This window comes from Drosophila subpulchrella, chromosome 3R, assembly GCF_014743375.2.
Source record: "Drosophila subpulchrella strain 33 F10 #4 breed RU33 chromosome 3R, RU_Dsub_v1.1 Primary Assembly, whole genome shotgun sequence".
NCBI lineage: Eukaryota > Metazoa > Arthropoda > Insecta > Diptera > Drosophilidae > Drosophila > Drosophila subpulchrella.
Window position 1 is genome coordinate 16,750,595 of NC_050609.1, and position 20,752 is coordinate 16,771,346.

Sequence of the window (20,752 nt, forward strand, 5' to 3'; positions counted from 1 at the left end):
TTGGATGGGGAAGGAGGGGTTCTTGTGGAAACTATGTCAGGTGCTGATAAAGCCACATAACTTGGCCAAATTCAGAACACCACGAGCAGACAGCGCCAAATGTGGAGCAACCTTTAACCACTGGGGCACTGGGGAATTTATACGGCTCCCCGGCTGACTCATCCGAAACTCACCTGGGGTAATTGGCTGGTACTCCTGCTGGGGCAGCAGATAGCAGGACAGCACCTGCTCCCCGGTTTCCGCATCGAAGTCCGGCTGGAAGGTAAGCAGCGGCTGCGACTGATTCTCCGACAGCCAGACGGCCTTCAGCTGCAGATTGACCAGGGAGTAGGGCAGATACAGCAACTGGTTCCCGCTCACATCCAGCACATGGAGCACCGTGCAGTTGCCCAGCTCCGGCGGCAGCTTCTTCAGCTTGTTGTCCCGCAGACTGAGCACCCCCAGATTGGCACACTGGCCGATCTCCAGGGGCAGGTACTCCAGCGCATTGCGATCCACGTTCAGGTTGCTCAGCTTGGTCATCTGGCCGATGGAGGCGGGCAGCTCGGAGAGGAAGTTCTCGGTGAGGATCAGCTCCTGCATGTTCTCGCAGCTATAAAAACAGAAAACAGATTTAATTAGATAGGGTTTAATATTCCATTGAATTTGTTTTGTTAAGAAACTTATATATTTTATCAGGAATGCAAGTTTAAAGGGTTCGGTGTGTATTTTTATATTTTTTTAACTCAAATATTTTTGTTCTGTTTGCAAATATTGTGGTACAACCAAGATAAGATAAGATTATGGTCTGAACACGAAAACGTGGGTAGGTTATTAATTATAAAAAAAAATAATCAGATGGTTCTAGCTCTTGAAAAGGTTGTTATTATTTAAATTATGAATCAATAAACGAATTATGGTAAACAATTCATACTCGAAACAATAGTAATATAATGAAAAATAAGATTATTGTAGAGTAAAGATGTAACATTATAGCATTAAGGTTAGTTACCCTGATAAAAACAACCAAGTAAAGATTTTATATTCTGTTCTGCTGTTTTTATAAGAAACTAGAATGTGGAAATATTCAATTTAACAAGTTTTGGTTCATTTAAAGATTTTAAACTTGTACTTTAATATGAAATTACTTTTTTAAGTAACTTAAAAGTGGTATCTAATATTTTGCTTAATGAATCAAATATTTTCAAATGAAATCATGTAGTTATATATTTTTGTATTTAATATTTATTTGTGAATTTAAGTAACTACAATACACCCAAATATATTTTGGCTTCTCCACATTTTTCCAGTGAAGGTTGATAAAAAGTACGGATGGCAAGGGAATCATAAATACTCACTTTCCGAGCGTATCGTTCAGCCGTTGCAATCGATTCTGGTCCAGCTTCAGGATGGTCAGTCTGTTCAGCTTGGCAATGCCATCGGGCAGGGCCTCGAGCAGATTCTGGGCCAGATCCAGGTCCGTCAGGCTGACCAGGCCACTGATCTCGTTGGGCAGCTCCTCCAGCCGGTTCTCGGACACGTCGAGGTAGGTTAACTTAGTCAGCAGGCCCAGCTCCGGCGGCAGGCGCTGCAGCTGGTTGTGGTCCAGCCAGAGCTCGTGCAGACCGGGCAGATAGCCCAGGTAGGGCGGCAGATCCTCGATCTCGTTGTCGCCCAGGTCCAGGCGCTTCAGCTTCGTCAGCTGGCTTATTGTCTCGGGCAGGTACTTGAGCAGATTCTCGCGGAGCTCCAGCGACTCCAGCTGGGTGAGGCTGCCAAAGTCCGCTGGCAATGTGGTGAGCGACATGTCGTTGAGGCCCAGGACGGTCAGGTTCTTCAGCTGGGAGAAGCCCGAGGGCAGCTTGGGTATCGGATTCGAGCTGAAGTCGGCCACCTGCAGGCTCTGCAGATGCTTGATATCGTCGGGAATGTCGGGTATATCTGGAGAATGAAGAAAACGAGCGAAAACATATTGTTTACTGATTGCTGTGTTATGGCTTTTCAATGGGCCAGAGCCGGAGCCAAAGCCCCAAGCTCGTTGGCTAGGCTATCGGGTTACACATTTCTATCTGCTCGGCTGATTGACTTGCTCACGCATGAATTGCTCCAAAGGGCCGCGTTAATATATTAATAAGTCTGCTATAAATATTCCATGAGACCCATCGAGCCAGAGACTTCCGCATATGGCCTTGTCATTGTCTACCAATTCAGATTTTAAATGTTAAAGACCAAGTTTTGGGGATTGAACCTTGGTTAAACTATCAACTTTGGCTGGGTTTATACCTTACAGCCAAGGCTTTATTTATTATAACTCTTTTTGCCCGGACCGATAGAGCGAGACGAAGCGTAAAACGACAAACGAAACTTGTTGATCGAATAAATTTCGAGCTGCCAAAGCGGAAATGCGCACGCAAAGGACCCGGGAAAATGGGGAAAACAGAGTGTTTGCGCTTGTGTATGTGCGCTGTTTGCCAGCACGCCCACAGAAGCTTTTCCACGAGAGCCTCGTACAGAAAACCACAAAACTGGCAGCGAAAGCAAAACGACAGGTGGCAGTGGGAGTGGGTGGGGAAATGGCCTCAAGCCTTTTCCGCACACTGTTTAAATTGACCCAGATACATGAGGGTGGGGGAGGTTGAACACTTGTACGCCCATCCCGCCCCTCGGAAAACATCGAAACATCGTCATCGGCCAACGCGGGGTGACTTGCCCCATGTGTCCACACTCAATCCAACTAATACGACACGTGGGACCAGAGCGAACCCGCCTCTCGACGGGGCAGGAAACCAGGGGGGGGTGAATGTGTCCTGCAGGCAGGACATGCTCGAGTTGTGTGGCACAACAATGGACGAGGCTGTGGCCTCCGGGCAATCGCCGGATGTGGCCAGTCATAGAGCCCCGCTTTTCGCTGGGAATGTCACCAGTTGTGGCAGGTTGCCGATAAGCTATTTATTTGCAACTGCATTGCCACACTGCCACATTGCCAGCCACACTGCCACAGAAAGAGCTGCTGCTGCAGCAGCCTTTAATTAAAATTATATAAAAATATAAACTGACATTTATTTTCATGTTTCTGCAGCCTGACATTGCACTGCATTGTGTGCCGAGGCAGGCCTTGTTCATGGCCTTGAGTGCGCTGGCCAATTATAGATACTCGTACTCGTACTACAGTTGAAACTGAACAACTTGCAACACCAGCTGGCTCCGTACGAAAATGTTTAGGACTAGATATTTTAAAGTTGCATGAATGAATTTTATTTTAAGTATGTGCACAATCAGAAATATCAATATTTATAGTGAATTATCAGACCTTGTTTTCCTGTCACTGTCTTTTATGTTCAACAAAATAGTCCTTACAAAATTATTGTTTTTAAACTTGTTCGTCCACTTTTTCATTTTATTAATAGCAGTTGGGAATCTTTAATTTACCTTAGCAAATCAATTTACACTTATATAATGTTGATGATAAGAAATTGTTAGTCATTTATTTGAATTTCGCTATGTATTGATTCTTAGTTTCGAGTGAATAGATTTATATATGTATACGTATGAAGAAAAAATTAACTTTGACCAAAAATTTGTAATACACAATTATCTTGATTTATTTTAAAGATAAAACATATTTTATTTCATATATAAAAAATAATAATATAAAAAAATAATAATAAAAAAAAAATAATATAAAAAAGTAATAATAAAAAATACAAAATAAATAATAAAATAATATAAAATAATATTAAAAATATAAAAAAATATTAAAAATATAAAAAAGAAATGATCAAAAAAAGATAATAAAAAACACAAAGATAATAAAAAACAAAAAGATAATAAAAAAAAACAAAAATAAATTAAAAACAAAAATATGTTTTTAATGTAGTTGCATTTTCTGGCAAAACATTGAACCCTTCATATAGAATAATAACCAATATTAATCTAAAAAAAAGTCTGACTTCGTTAAGTACAACTGTCTAAGCCATGTTGCATCACGATCCTTGGCCAGCTGCTCGTGCTCTTTGAACTTTAGAGGGCCTAAAAGCTTTTGCAGCAAAAACAGCCGCAGCCGCACACATCCGTCAATCCGTCAAGCAAAACACTCAAAATTGGATCCCGCCAGTTGCAGACAAATGGACGCAGCAAGGCGCTTTTCTTTCTCCTTTTACCACCCAGAAAACCCAAAGCCCAGAACTCAGGGCCCTGAGAAAATCCATCCACACTGAGGCAATTGGAAACATATGGCAGCCACACACAAAAAACAGCACAAGATGCTCAGCTGTGCGGCACAGTTGGCGGTCATTAGATGAACGGCGGTGACAAACAATTCGTTGACCTTTAACACACACTCGCACTCACACCCCATATAGAAAATTGGGGCAGTTGGGCCCGTAACATTTGGAAACCCATTTGGAGACGGGAAATTAGAGGAAATGATGGGCGTGCCGTGCACAGTTAGAGAGGAAAAAAATAGAAACGCCCGGAATTGTATTCAATTTGTGCAATTATGCAATAAAGGCGCGGTGCCCTTCAAAGAAACGGAAAATGCCCCAGAAATGTATTTAATTTGTTTATCATATTTTAGCGCTGTCCAAAAATAGCTCCACAATCGGGAACAATGCGGTAGCGATTCTTTTTTCCCTCGCTTTATAGCGCTTATAAATTTCACCAACCAGACAAGATCAATGAAGAAGAACTGTGCCAAAAATTAAAAAAAAACGTAGAACTCAGACCATCGAAAATAAAACAAACCAAGCGAAACGTCAGCAAACAACGACGACATCGCCAAGGGGGCGTGGTTGGGGGGAGAAAAGCGAGGGGAGTCTGGGGAAAAACACATATGAAAATTCTTTTCAATGTCATTGAACGAAGAAAAATTTTAAGAGCACGCTGCTCTGACGCCTGTGTTAAATGAGAAATGATTTGTCAGTATATCAGTCCATCAAGGCGACCCAGACGGAAAAGTGGGTGGTATAGGTATAGGCATATACGATCGAGGTCACAACACACATCCATCCATCCATACTACATCTTCCCCAATGCGAACTGCACTTAATGAAGACGATGTCGAGGATGCATATTTCACAAGCTGCAAAGTGGAGAGCGGAACAAAAAGGAAAATTGAGGAGGGGCTTGGGGGAAAAACCCATCCAGGGCTTTTCAATTCGCCTTGCATCATCATGGGGGGAAAAAGTGGAATCCCGATTCAATGGCTCGATGGTTACGTTTTAATCCCCAGCACTCGGCATCCGTTATGAGTTGCCATGGCACGTTGCCATTTCGCTTATTGCACCCGCATCCAAAATGATGAAAAGGTTTCAGGACTGCTGCTGGGGCAAGTCCTTGCTGTCATCATCATCGCCATCCCGACGTCCCTGCAATTTTACGGCTGCCATTGTTGAGAGCAAATCCCTAAGCGCCAACAGGGAAAATGGCTTTCCGCCACCACATTGCTCGTTCAACCTGAGCGTCTTCTTTAGTGGCAGCAACAAGGTTGAAGCTATAGCTTGTGTTCCTGTGCTGTCTTTTCAGCCATTTAATAGTCCCAATTGGCTGGTTTAGGGTGTCATTTTGAAATTATTATGCCTTAAATCCAATAAAGACTAAAGCTTTATCAGTTAAGAAATCAAATTTCCATTTTAAAAAATGTGTAATGGTTTAAGATTTTAATCAACTGAAATAAAATGTAGCTTCAAATTGAATTAAACCTTAGAAAAAGCCAAGAAAGAGCTTCTTCCTAAAGAACAAGATAATAACAATACAATGTAAAGCCAGTTATAAAAATGCTTGATATCAAGTGGATATTTCCAAAGTAAATATGTTACGTATCATTTCGAGGTATGAGTAATGTTAAATTGAAAGTGAGAAATGGGGATTTGTCCAAAACAACTCTGGGTAAGAGCAAAAAGCAATGTTTTAAACTCTCCGAATCAGAGAAGGAGATTAAAATCCAAAATGACAACTTATTTTATTTTTAGTAATAATAAAATATTTCAATTTATTTTTTAGCTACTAATACTACTACTACTATTGTTTTGCTAGTTAAAAGGCTTTTCCAAGCTAAACCTTTGTAACATCCAGTTTGCAACACTGACGGCACCCCGGGATGCTTGCCACATCGGCTGCAGAAACTGAATTGCACTGAGCTAAGCTCGGCTGAGACGGGATGAAAAGAAAGGTGAGGGGCTGCTGCTGCCCAGATTGTGATAAGTAAATGACTCTTAATTGTGGCGAACGAAAGATGCGACAATAATGATGATGATGACAGCGCTGATTAAAGCGCAACAGGTGCTTTAAGACTGCATTAAAACCGAATTAACGAGCGCATATGAAGTGTATTTGACTAAGGCTTTTAATTCACTTTCAATTAGCAGGCAAACAAAGAGCCTCAGGCCATTTTGCAGTGGGTGGTTGGCTGGCTGGGTAGATTTAATGACAGTTTCACGCTCGTTAGGCAGGCAACAGGTTTGCGAAAAGCCCCTCACAAGACGAACACAGATGCGTCCGCCCGAAAAACACTCACTTCCCAGCAGAGTACACATCTGCAATTGACATTTTAATCCTCTTCCAAAGAGGGTTTGCCTTTCCCAAAGACAAGTAATCAATTTTCCGGGTCTTCTCATTTAATCAAAATCCAGCCATAACCTTTGCCCACCTGCGTTCACTCCGTAAACTTAATTTCAATTAACTAATTGATGATTTAATCGCTGCAATAAGTGCATGATAATCCCTTTGTTGAACACCCATAGTTAATCTTCATATGCTGGCCAGATAAATCCGTAAATGTAATGCATTAAAATCCCATTTGTTCAACAAGTAGAGATAAGCTTTATTGGTCTCGGCCATCATTAATGCATTTTGGCCAAGCTGCCCATTAACTAATTGCCAGATTAATCCATGCACAAAAAAACTTTATGGCTTTGGCAAACATCAAAATGCATTTTGTGAAAAGTCGAAACAATTTTCACACGCGCTACCGATTTGTTTGCCACATTTGTGTTTGTTGTTTTATTCTTTTGGCCAACTCAATTCCGTCGGCCGATCGCTGTTGCCAAGTCGAGAGGATTCACTTTTGATTTGTTGTTTGTACAAGCTCGTTGGATTTGCTGCCTGCTGCTCGAGTAGTTTTTAATTGCTCATCCCCCGAGTGACGTCAATGGACTCCAGAGATCGACGAGTTCGAATAATATATATATAGAAATCGGCATGGGAATGAGATGTGTGTGTAGGAGAAATCCGGCAGTACGGAATAAAATTACCCAATGTGAGAATAAATGATTTTTCAATTTGCGCTGATCTTTCGCCGCTGACATTTTGATTTAGTTTTTGTTTAATGCTATTAATTATACAATTCTCTCTTGTCCGTCAGTCTTCAATTTGTTTGTTTGTTTAGAGTACATTGAAATGTTCCCATCACTTGGCGGTTCTGTTCGATGTGCTTTGCTTTGACTTTGGGCCAACAATTGCCGTTTGGAGAACTTCCTACAAAGTCATGGACGCTAATGGCCTGCTGGTCCAAGACCACGACAAAGCTTTGATTTTTGCCTTTGTTCTCGCTGCCCCGATTCTTCTTCCACCACTTCTCGGTATTACTAATTCTTTCACCCTGCAGAGACAGAAAAATTACTAAAAAGTCGCCCAGGAAATTTGAAGAACCTCCAGATCTACATTCTATTTTAAAAATAAGCGTACGTATAAATATTCTCACAAACTTTATTTTATGTAATTAGGTTTGAAATCAAAAATAATAAATTATTAGTACCTTCGGTGAATATCTATAATATACCATATATTTTTACTAACCTATCTTGAAATATTTTTAAAAGTTCAAATATATTCCAATAAATACTTCAATAAATCTTTAATTTACTTTAATGTACAGAAATTGAAATAGTTTTTTTCACAGCTATAAGACATAAACTGTTATAAAATACATTTAATTTAAAACACAGTATTATTATAAGCAGGGACCGACAATAAAACGAATTTTAAATTTTTTATATTAAGATCTACTGAAATTTTTTACAATTTATTACTTTGTAGTAAAGAAATATAGGCAATTTTAAGAAATCACTTTTTTCGTGATTCCTTCAATATTGGAACTACATTTTTCTGAGTGTACTAAGTTCTTTTGATGCCTTGTCGAGGGTCGTCTCCGGCTTATTTTTTCTCCTACTTGTACCCATACCCATACTGTGTGTGAAAGTGACTGCACTTGGGACCTGGGGACCCAAGCTCCGACATTCTCCAAGAACAACAAAATGAGCACGCCACTTGAACGGAGGCGCCGCGATTTGTTTTTTATTTTGTATCTTTTTTTTTAGGTTTTTTTTATTTTGCGCGCACTTTAACTTTGACCCAGTTGACGCCTCAATTGCAACATGCAGCGAAGAAAACATCAGCAGGAAAAGATGACATATATTTTGCCCCACAAGAGAAAGAAAGGGGAAACAAGTGTCATACAGGGCCTAAGGGCATGACTTTCAAATAGCATTTAATTGAGTTTGAGTTGGTGGCTCCCGGCATTCGGACTTTTCTCCAATAGTTTTCAATCAGCTTTGGGCAAACTGTAGTACACTGAGTTACCAGAAAAGCTGCAAAGTTGACAACAGAAGCTGATTAAAAACGACTTTCCACTCTAATAACTAAGTAGAAAAAAAATATTGGAGTGAAATTCCAGCTGGATAAATCTGGAAAATGCACAACTAATATTTACCAACTCCCCTACGAACCACCCGACCCTCCATTTTTCAGATTGTACAATCTTTACGCCTCGTCACACTGAAATCCAATCAGGTTGGCATTCCATTCCCAAAATTAGAGCCCAGCGACAAATTCTCACAATTCTATTGTTTATTTTTGCTGCTAACCAAAAACAACGCAATCGTACAAATAAACTCGGCTTGGCAACGGCAGCGCCTTTGAAAAAACATAAATTTTTGTTATTTAATAAACAAAACACGGCATGAAAAAAGCTCCTCTATAAACGGCAAAACTGCAATGGAAGCGAAATGCGAAAATATATATGGCACACTCAAAAAAAAAATCACCATAAATATTAGAAATTCGCCCGTGATTTTAAAACGCCATTGAATTAAGAAATATTTTCTTGAATTAAGAAATATTTTCTTGATTATAGAAAAAGTTTCTAAAATTTACGGAATTTCGCCATATTTTTTTTTTCTTTGTAAAAAAGAAGAGGAAGAATAAAAATTTTTCTTTAACTAATGGCGAATTTTTCTTAATTTTTTTTCTTGAAATAATGGTAAATTCTTACTTAAATTTAGTAAAGAAATACCCATATTTTAAGGAAAAAGTGACTTTTTTTTATACATTTTGATGGTGGTCTAGCTGGTAAAGACGTCCGGTCAATAAATAATCGTACAAAAGTACCTGGTTCGAGCCCACGCCACGGCTAGTCTACCCTTTGTTTATTTATTTTTCTTTTTTTTTAAATTTATTTAATTATTATTTTTATTAGTTTCACTTTTCTATTTACCAAATTGTTTAAACGGTTGTTAAAAGAGTTTAGATTAGAATAAACGTTATTGGTATGCGTAAAGCTGGACGCAAAGCACCATAGCCCTCTTTAGTCATTGTATGACAAGAAGCACGCGTGGCCGAATGGTTAAGACGTCTGGCTATGGTGTGAGCAGTTGCGGGTTCGAGTTCACGCCGGGGTTGTCTGAGGTAAGGATTTTTCCATTTGTTATTTATATGTTTATAAAAAGTATTTATATAAAATAAATCTTACATAAATACAGGTAAATATAAAAATGTATATACTATATTACCATGTAATAATTGCCTTTAAAATTAGAAACGGTTTTATCCATTTAAAATCCAAAATTGGTATACAAAACCAACCAAATTCCTCAAATGTAGAAAAAGGTAATCTTACAAAATAAATATTTTTTTCTTATTTTAAGAACATTTTCCTTAATTTTAAGGTTATTTACCATACATTTAAGAAAAATTTGTCATTATTTCCAGAAATGGCAAACCATAAATTCAAGAAAATTATTTACTTAAAATAAAGGCGAGTCGCCGTTGGCTCAAAATCATAGGCGATTTTCTTGATTTAAGGGCGAATTTCTTGATTTAAGGGCGAATTTTTTTTTGGGTGCAGATATATATAGTGTGGAAATAGAAAACGCAATAGGCAAATAAACAAACAATTAGCAGTTTGTGAAAAGTAAAAAAAAAAGTATTTCAGGCAGCAGCAACGTCGACTGAGCCCTTTTGGCTTACGTTTGGTAAGCGGGTCAACTTGTCATAATGATTTACGTGCAAAACTAGCGACGACTAACAATGACACCTGTACTTGAAGGCACAGTGGCGGTCAAATTGTTAGCATTAAGACTTGAACTTGAAGGCAATCGATTCAGGTGATTAGATTAATCACCATTCTCAATGTGTGATTGCTAAGACGTGTTGGAAAGATTAACTTTATTCACTTTTATATAACTTATTGAGCAGTTAAACTTGAAAATATAAGGCTTATATGACTTCGATTATTTTCGATTTTAGATATCGATAAAAAAGTATGAGTTAATAACACAAATTGTATGTCTCAATATTATTAGGAAGGATTTTGAAATATGATCATTGATCATAGAAAAGAAAGTAGATAACAAAAATATTACTTATGATGAGGTTCCGAACTCTTGGGACTTTATAAAATATATTCGATGTATCGATAACTATAATAATAATATTTAAGATATCCAATCAATTTCCAAAATCTCGAAGATTTGGATTATAGAAATTTGCTCGTATACCATGTGTCCAAAGTAGAACATTGGTGTGACCTACCTTAAATCCTCCCCGCCTGCTCACAGATGCTATTGCCTTGACCTAAGCTGTGCCCACGTATAAACGTACCCACAAGCGCAAACACTTCGTACACCCACAACAATCCACTAGAGCCAGGGGAATTTGTGTTTTTATTAGAATTGTTATTATAGCCGCCGCTTGCAGTGCATACAAAATGCAGGAAAACAGGCGCGGGTGGCGAAAATGCACAATGCTTGTGTCGCGTACAAAATTCAATTGTCAAGTGCAGTCGGTCGAGAGTGTTGTGTTGTTGTTGTGGCAGCTGTTGTAGCTTTTGTTGCACTTGCAAAATTTGCGGCATGAACGTCCATTGTTGTGGCAAGGCAAACTGCAGGCGAATACCAAATCGAGCTGGCTAATTTGAGCCAGCATAAAAGTGTAGAAAAATAAATAAATAAAAACTGCAACTCCCACACACACCTGAGAATTACAATTTCCCTGCGGTTGGAAATAAGAAAATGTGTATGGGAAATTACATACAAAGGTTTGCGAACTTTTACAGCACCTGGGCTATATATACATACATATACAATATGGTTTTGCGCCCAGCGGGTTCAATAAAATGTGCACTCGAGCACTGCAGGAATTGAATGTGAAAGGCTTTTCCCGAAGGGGAGAAGTTAAAGCCACCCACACATAAAGCACACAGACTCTTTGGTAAATAGAAAGCACATCAGGCGCTCTTAGGAGATCTTTTAATATTTCGCTGATCGACTTATCGCGCTTTAACGACCATTAATCACCGATTCCTGCCAGGCGGATAATCTCGGCCGAGGCTAACGTGGGCGGCCTTTCACCCAGAGAGCCAGGAAAATCCAGCTCAGATTTCAACGGCAAATGGCAGACTGCAAACTGAAAACTGAAAACCGAAAACCACCTCGGACCCATTCACTTGGCCATAAGCTGTAAGTTTTCTGGTCATTTGTGGGTCATGTGTATAAGCGGCAAACTGCCGACACTAAACTGCATAATCAGCAAAACAACAAGCTGTATAGTAGTAAACTAAACACGAGCCGCCAAAGTCATATTGAAATCAGCGAAAATTCAGGCAATGAGTGCAGTCAACATGGTTAAAATGACCATAAGGCAAAATGGTATAACCGCACAAAAGGTTTATGCAACTGCAAATACACTGGGTAATATTACTTGCTTAAAACTTAAATAGCTGATCTGTTGAGACATCTTATTTTCGGATTGGTAATAAGTAATTTGATGAAACTTTAACCAAGTTTTCTTTAGTGAAAAATCTCAAAATGTTTTTAGAAAACGATTTATTAACTATACTCCCTCCGATTTTTATATTGAATTTTTAAGGTTGTTTTTAGAAGACTAGCAATCAAAAGAAAAAGGGACTACAGCCTTACATTTTTTTAAATAGTATATTAAATCATGTTTACGTGGCCATGTCTTTATACAAAAAAAATCCATTTAGTTAGTAAGGAATGAAAGGTAATAATGAGCATACCACTGTTAATTTCATAAGATCAGAATATTTTCAGAAACCCTAGAGCTTCATTCCAATGAATAATAATTAAAAAATCGTTATTTCCAATACATTTTCCACTGTGTATTAACGCGATAGCCTCGCAAAGTTGCTGATTTTCGATTTGCGACCAAGTGAAACCGAAACCTTTGGACGGAAATGGGAAGCGCCATCATATCGACGTCATTGTCGATAATTTCAGGGGCTGTCAATGAATGAGCGATTCGGTATTCGTAAGCAGTTGTGTTGTTGCCATGGATATTGTCAAGTGCAGGGGTTTGAGTTTTAAAGCGAGGGGTATCTGCCATTGCTTCCCCAGCAGTTGATTTACTTATCCAAGTTATTTTCTGTAAATGTATATATTTTGTTTCCATTTATTATGATATGTATGCGCGGCTTGGCTTGAAGAGCTGCACTTGACTCCAATTACGGGTTTCTGTTTACGGATTTATGCTCGCTTGAGCGGAAAATGCATATATGTGGGGGGATGTGGATACCATATACCCTATGGAATGCCGCTGATTGAGTCGGTGGTTGTGCGTATCTATGCGGGTTATACAGAAGTTTCGCTCGGGAAAAGTTATTAAAAACCCAGCTGCATATTCTTTGTTTGAGGAACAACTTGTAGGAAAACATGAAAAGAGCAGCGGCAATACGGATGTTGCATGCGCCAAGAGAGATAAGACAATGCAATTGTTTGCACTTAAATTGAGTTTAAAGTCGTTGAAAGTCTGTAATACAGAGCAATTTAACAAGATAAAAGCGCAGGAAGAGCACTTTTAATGGAAAACCAGAACAATGCTGTCGAGAGAAGTGAATAGATGACTAAGAAAGGTATTAGATGATCAAAGTTTGGGGGGTTTTTCAAATTTAATGGGTAGTCATTAAATTAGATTTAATGGTCTAAACATCTATTCAATTTAAAAGTATCTCTTCTAGTAATTTTGTAATTCTTTAAAGAGTTTTAATATATTATTTAGAAGAACTAGCCCCGTTTTAAGTAGGAGGGGATTATAATTTGAATTGCTTTTTAATATTTTAATCTCTTGTAAATTTGCAGGGATTACATTTGAAACTGTGTGCAAGAAGTGCAATTAGTAAAAACTCAATAACCACGTAGGTTGACAGCTCGGCATTTCGCTAATTAGGTTGATATTCCTGCCCACAACGTGGGTGAAAGCTGAATGCGTCATTTGATATGCTGATTCAGTTGCGGGCTCATCAATTCCAACCGCAGATATGGTATTTATCTGCATAAACCCAGGCCAATCAATGACACAGATGCAATTATCGTATGCAATTGTTGCCACATCAGTGTTGCATTTCGTGTGGCACTCGGCGGATTTATGTATATCGAAGCCTGCCTCATTCCGTCATTCAATCACTGTCTATCCTAATATCTAACCGAAAATAACCAAAGCCATGGTCCATCAATGTCACTTAGAGCATCATGGGCACTTGTTGCATGTTTACGGGTATTATTTTTTTTTTTGTTTAAGACTTACCATTGCGTGAAACATCTAGCTCGACGAGATTTTCAAAGTTTTGTATATCCGGCGGCAGGCGGCCAATTTCATTGTCACTCAGTCCCAGCTTTCTCAGGCGATGCAATCTGAAGAAATTCTGCAAGCACGAAAGAGAAGAAACACAAGATTTAGACCTCAGCAGCACGACTCGGTAGACAAAAGCCAGGGGATTGTGGGATTGCAGGATTGCAACTCAGTTAGTTCGTTTTCGTGGTCATAAATCTTCGAGGGGTTGTCATTTGTTAGTGCCGTGACCCGTCCAAACAGTCAGTTTACCATTAGAATCCTCGCCAGCTTTCCTTTCGACCCAGACAGATAGACATGTCGCCAACAATTCATTTATGAAAATCACGACTTCGATTCGAATTTCGAAATAAATTATGTTGCCACTCCACGCGGACTTTCCAAAGTGAAGGGAAGTCCAAATACCCATACCCTGACCTTCCAGCAATGTGGAGTAGTACCTACTCATCTCTCTTTTGGGAAAGAAAGTTGCGCCCCCCATCGACTTTACTGAGTCATAGACCTCAAGGTTAACAGCCGCTGCTTTTGTTGTTCTGCCAGCGCGATTTTTATCGGCCATTGTTGTTTGGAATACGGGGTTCTTAACTCGGGGCGAACCCAAAAGAGCAGTCGCCACCAGAGCACCCAGAATAATGAAAATAATTCGTAGTTGTGGCCGTAAAGTTTATTAAATTCTTTCTATTTTTTTTCTGTATTTTTTGTTATTTTCTTTGTTTGCCCCACATGACAATAGAAGTGGCCAAGTGCCTGGGAGTTGTTGACCCAGTTTTTTGGGGCACTGAACAAGCGAATTCCGCACCTCGGCCAAGACACACTAGCTTTTGGGCATTTATGGTCATACAAATCGAAAGGAATTTTTTTTGGGAACGGCAGACCATAAATTCATTTTCATATCCACCAATGCAATGATTTACACAAACATGATATTTTAATTTTCATTAAGTACTTAAGTGAAAAGGTGAGAAAATAAGCTTTATTGAAAGCATATTGATAAGGTAGAATGGTGATTCAATGAGGCTCGCTTTTATCACCGTCTATTTATAAAAACCCTACATTTTGCAGTTAATAAAAAATTATAATAATTACACCTCTAACATACTAGGTATTTAAAGTGTGTACCTCGAGCTGGAAAGAAAACTCAATGTCAGAAAAACCACTGGGCATTGCAACAAAGCACAAGAACAAGGGGCTTTTATTTTAAAGACAAAGCGGCTTAGGCTCCATCAGTGTCAGCTGCATTGCTTTTGGCCACCTACAATGGCCAGATTCCGTTTGCTATTTATGCAGGGAAAAAGCGAAAAGCGAAAAGCCTTTCAACAAATCATGCGTCAAAAAGTTGCAACTGTCAGCGACAAAAAAAAATGTAGGAAAAATTCAGGAAGACAGGCAGGCAGGCTGGCAAAAAAAAAAAAGAAACGTAACTTGCATATGAAAATGGCCCACAAAAAGGGGCAACAGAATGGAATGGCCGAGAGACAAAAACGAGGACAAGGCATGACGACAATAAAAATGAATGCGAATTGTAAACTTTTCGCCAAGTGCTACCCCCATCCCCTCCCAATTTTTTTTTTGCCACCCAACCAAGCAACAAAAGCCCACGCTGCAACTCGGGTTTGTTGTATGTATCTTGGCCATAAATTACCGGCCGGTCGGTCTGCCGGCCGGCATATATAGCCATGAGTACTGAGTACAGAGTACCTATTACGGGGAGCACTACCAGTTTGTCTGGTAGATATATAGATATGCTGTAGACTCACTCACTCGGCAGCACACTTTTACTATTGTATCTAGTCGGAGCAGGCGCACAGCAAGTGGCAGTAGCTGCTGCTCGCTTTTGGCCAGGCCAACAGTTCGAGGTTGCATCACAGACAGCGCAGACAAGTTGCTGGCTGTTTGAGCTGCATCACATCATGTGCATAATTCGATTTCTGGCCCGGCCATCGGGCACTTTATCTCCCCGAATAGACTGCATATATAAAACAATTCAATTTGACATTGTTAAAAGCCTGGTCGGGAAAACCAATTTGCGCTGCCTAAAAGCCAACCTAATAGATCTAGATTCCATTTTCCGGATTCCAGCGTCCAGTATCCACAGCAAATCCAGTGCAATTGCACTGAACCATGACCTGTGTATAGTACCTCGTTTCGACTGGGGTTTATGGAAATGTGCGCTTCGCTGCCCGCCAGCAATTTTTTAATGTGCCCCAGTGTATCTGCAAGTGTAATCTGAAAAGCCAAATGTATCTGGCCCACTCACACACTGTACACAAAACCGGGGGGATGTACGCACGTACAGACATATAGCTATATCTAGCCATATAAAACATATAGTCGCAGTTGCCGAGTGGTGTGTGCATGTTGCAAATGACTAGGCGCCCAGAAAACGCAGCACAATCGCCACGAAAACGGGTTCTAGATACATTTTTCGGCACGGATATGTATCTCAACGGACGCATCTACAGCCGCCGAAACCAGCTGAGCTAGAACAGCCAACAACACAGAAAAACAGAGAACAGACAGCGCAGACAGACGGACAGCGGCAATTATGTGCAGAGCTGGAACTGAAGACTGCGACTACGTTTAGTATTTCACGCCGCAATGGAGATACAAATACACAGAGAAAAAAATTATCGTTCAAAAAAAGTCAACATTTTTAAAGCCATTTGAATACATAAATAGTATTAGAAAGAGACTAAGTATTCGGCCTTGAGGACACTGAGGTAAAAAACAATTTTTTTATGAAAATATTTTATTTTTTTTTATAAAAATATTTTTTTTTTTTGAAAAAAAAATATTTTTTTTTTTTGGAATAAAATATTTTATTTTTTTGGAAAAAAATATTTTATTTTTTTGGAAAAAAATATTTTTTTTTTTTATTAATTTTATTTTAAAAGGGAAGCGCCTCGAAAATGTCAAATTTGTTATTTGTTCAAATTATACTAAATAGCTTTGTCATTTTTGCACCTCAACTGAATTTGGAGTAAACGACTAGGGTATAAAGCGAATATCCCGGGTTCAACACACACCGCTAACTTTCAAAATGTGTGCTTAATATGTTTTAGCATTGACTAATTTACTTGTACATTGTTCTTTAATATAAACCTTTTATAAACGGAACATAGGAACATTTAAAAGGATTCAATGCAAAACTAAATATAAATCCATAAAATCTTCATTAAATCCCCCAATTTTTCTCTCTGTAAGTAGATACAAATGGCTGCCGGTGCCTTTGCCACTGCAACAGCAACAGAGGAGTCGAAAAATATACAAATATGTGTAATCGTCGAACAAACAAGACACGAGCTAGCGAGCTTCTCCAGTGGCATCCGCAGAAGGAATCGGAATCGGGGATTTTGGAATCACAGTGGTGTCTGCCTTTGTGTATCTGGGCGCCTGTTCCAATCTGTACATCTTCATTTTTCTATCCAACATTTGCAGCCCCCAAGTGCAGTGTTTATTTGTTTGTGTGAGCCCCGGTGCATTTGTCATGCCAATGCCAACAGGCCAACAAGCCAGCCAACGACTTTCTTTATGGTCGCCTGCAGACGATGCAGCCACCGGATAAAAAAAAATAAAAGATACAACTGCTAGTCAGCGGAAAAGCACTTAGCCGCTCCTCGTTTTCCAAACAGCTGCTTGGGAAATTTAGTATCTTTTTTAGATGCAAATAAATAGAAACTGCAACGCAATGGCCATATCAAACGCCATAAATCTCGGTTGCATCTTTGCCGAATCTCCGTCTAAGAATGCATTATTTTGGCTAAACAACATTTTAAACAGCTGCAAACAAAATGCTCTCAGTAGTTGGGCACAAAAGCATTCACAAACAATTAAGTGGAAAACATTTATTTATTTATAGGCAAACCGGTTTGCACAAGCTCAGTCAGTAGTGGCTAGAATAAAAGTGGTAAGCGATGGGGAATGCGATGTGTAACGAAAACGAAATGAAAAACTCAAAACAAATCGAATGAAAAATTCCACAAGTGAAGTACAGTTCGTCTCGAGGTTATAGAGGTGCTTGAAAACGGTTATTAGGTTTGTTTAAAGCATCACAAATTGACGAGTTTTAATGGGGCTTTACTTAGCTTTATTTACGAGTATATGAACTCATCTTTATAACTGTTGCATACAATTTATTATCTTTTGATAATTTTTTTTATTTATTACACCCCTTACTCGTAGCGTAAAGGGTATATTGTATTCGGGGAAAGTACAGTACATGTTAAAGGAAGCTTTTCAGACCCTTTAAGGTATATATATTCTTGATCAGGATCACTAGCCATGTCCGTATGAATGCTGTGATCTCGTAAACTATAAGCTAGAATGTTGGGATTTAGCCAGCAGATTCTAGAGATTCCTGTGCAGCGCAGGAAGAGTAAAATACGGAAATTAAACGTAGATATATTGTAAGATGTTTATTTTGAAGTTCGGTTAACCAACGGGAAACTGGTAGTGGAGGCCTCGAATTCCAAACCAAGGAGTTACTCTACGCCATGCTGCTCGGCAGATATTGTCCGCACACCGATAGTCAAGGAGGAGTCGGTGATACCACTGTTGGTAAAAGAAGCACTTCGGCGGTATTTTAAAGTGTGTTAGAACTAAATTGATGGTTTAAGGGTGGATAAATGGTGTGTGGCCAAGGAAACCGTTTCATACCCTGCCTGGACAGAATATGATTGGAAAGCGGACTTCAGGGAAGTGGAGAACAGCGAAACTGTTACGCGCATCGACGCTAGGAGCATGAAGAGCCTGAAGAGAAAATATTCTGTTATCAAATTCACGTTGTGAAAACTGAAGGTCGACTTCTCGCCCACATTCTAGATGGCTAGAAAGCGGGCAAGAAGTCGGCCTTCAGTTTCCAGAATTTGATCACATAACCCCTTCTCTTCAAACACTTCACGCTCCTAGCGTCGACGTACGTCACAGTTTCTCGGTTTTCAACTCCCCTGAAGCTCGCTTTCCAGATATATTCTGTCCCGGCAGGGTCCGAAACGATTTGCTTGCGCACACACTATTTATCCGCCCCCAAACCATCAAATGCGTTCTAAAACACTTTAAAATATCGCCGTAGTGCTTCTTTTACCACCATTGGTACTACCGGCTCCACCTCTACTATCGGAGTGCGAACAATATCTGGCGAGCAGCACGGAGGAAAGTTACTCGGGTGTTCGCTGCCCGACTTGGATAAGCCGGAATAAGAGGGCTTCTTCATCAAAATCCCTAAAATTGAGTATGTGCGCCGAGCAGTTTCTTTGGAGGAGAGTCACTCCTTTGGATAGACGCTGGCAGACGCCGATGAGCCGGCAGAACGGTGCTTCTTCGTCAATATTCTTGAGAATTTCGGATGTCCGCCGAGCAGCAAGTACTCACTCCGTGGATGGTCGCTGCCCAACCTTGGAGATTCGCTAGAGTTGCAAACGATGTCCTTCGAAAGCTAGGAAGAGTCACTCCTTGGATAGACGCTGGCCAGCGCCGATGAGCCGGAATAGGTTCTTAATCAAAATTCTTTGAAATTTCTGACCATGTCCGCCGGGAAGTACGAAATCACTTCTTGAATGGCCGCTGCTCGAGAAGGGGTGTCTTCGTCAATGGGGATTCGCCCGAGTGGCGAACGATGTCCTTCGAAAAGGAGTCACTTCTTGAATAGCACCAGCGAAAAGGGGTTCTTCCTCAATAGAGATTCTATCCAATCATTGGCGTTAACAGAATCTACATATAGTAAGGCGTCAATTAGAAATTGTTAGACCGAAAATATAATGAGTAACACAATAAAAATATTACAACAAATTTCTAGAAACTTTTATACCTTAAAACACAGAAGTATAATTGAACTGTTCTGTACGAATGCTTCGATTAGAATGAGAATGAAAAACTCTTAGCATGGGCAAGGGAAACGCTGAAGTCACAGCCTACTTTTCACAAAACGTCACTTGGGAATTGAATTAGACATGGGGTAACACCGTTTTTCTGGATCCGCATCCATATATTCAGAGCAGGAATATTGAGTATTAAGAAACATAGTAACGCGTCAATTAGAAATGGTGAGACCGAAAATATATTTGATTAAAAATCTCAAACCAAAAAATTATTACACAAAATTTCTTGAAACTTGTTTACCTTAAATCACAAAAATATAATTGAACTGTTCTGTACGAGTGCTTCAGTTAGAATGAGAATGAAAAACTCACAGCATAGGTAAATAGGAAACCAGTGAAGTCACAGCCTACTTTTCACAAATCTACTTTTCACAAAACGTTTGAAAATTAACGTCACGTGGGAATGGAATAGGACATTGGAATGAAACATTGTTTTTCTGGATCCGCATCCATATATTCAGAGCAGGAATATTGACAGGATCCATATACTCAGATCAGGAATATTAAGTATTAAGAAACATATAGTAACGCGTCAATTAGAAATTGTGAGACCGAAAATATATTTGAGTAAAAATTCACACCAAAAAAATATTACACAAAGTTTCTTGAAACTTGTTTACCTTAAATCACAAAAATATAATTGAACTTTTCTGTACGAGTGCTTCAGTTAGAATGAGAATGAAAAACTCTCAGCATAGGCAAATAGGGAAACGGTGAAGTCACAGCCTACTTTTCACAAATCGTTTGAGAACTAACGTCACTTGGGAATTGAATAGGACATGGGGTAAAACATTGTTTTTCTGGATCCGCATCCATAAATTCAAAGCAGGAATATTAAGTATTAAGAAACTGCGGTCCATCGAGGAGAATTTTCACAAGCTAACTAGTACAAGGATCTAATGCATTTAGGTTCTAGAGATTCTCGCGCAGCGCAAGTTCCTTTCAGCAAAGTGCATCTCCCACTCTAGCGCCCACAATGGGTGATAGAATACAAATTCAAACAGGAATGTATTGGTTTGCCATGCCCACAAATGTAA

At 39.4% G+C, this 20,752-nt stretch overlaps 1 protein-coding gene and 1 long non-coding RNA gene across 22 annotated transcripts in view; both read right to left on the reverse strand.

Annotated features, from left to right (window-relative positions):
- Nucleotides 1-20,752, reverse strand: part of LOC119545835 (protein lap4) — a 71,322-nt gene that overhangs the window by 41,905 nt on the left and 8,665 nt on the right. For all 21 annotated transcript variants that reach the window (XR_005219134.1, XM_037851833.1, XM_037851832.1 and 18 more), the window contains exons 3-5: nt 13,795-13,912; nt 1,338-1,920; nt 174-592 (exon numbers count right to left, since the gene is read on the reverse strand). Coding sequence is in view for 20 of the 21 variants with exons in the window: in XM_037851833.1 (XP_037707761.1) it covers nt 174-592; nt 1,338-1,920; nt 13,795-13,912 (1,120 nt within the window). In the remaining variant the exon portion in view is untranslated. The remainder of the gene's footprint in view (nt 1-173; nt 593-1,337; nt 1,921-13,794; nt 13,913-20,752) is intronic.
- On the reverse strand, nt 18,242-20,376 carry LOC119545976. The gene is made up of 2 exons (XR_005219156.1): nt 20,336-20,376; nt 18,242-19,548 (listed from the first exon to the last, which is right to left on the reverse strand). It is a non-coding gene; the product is annotated as an uncharacterized LOC119545976 (long non-coding RNA).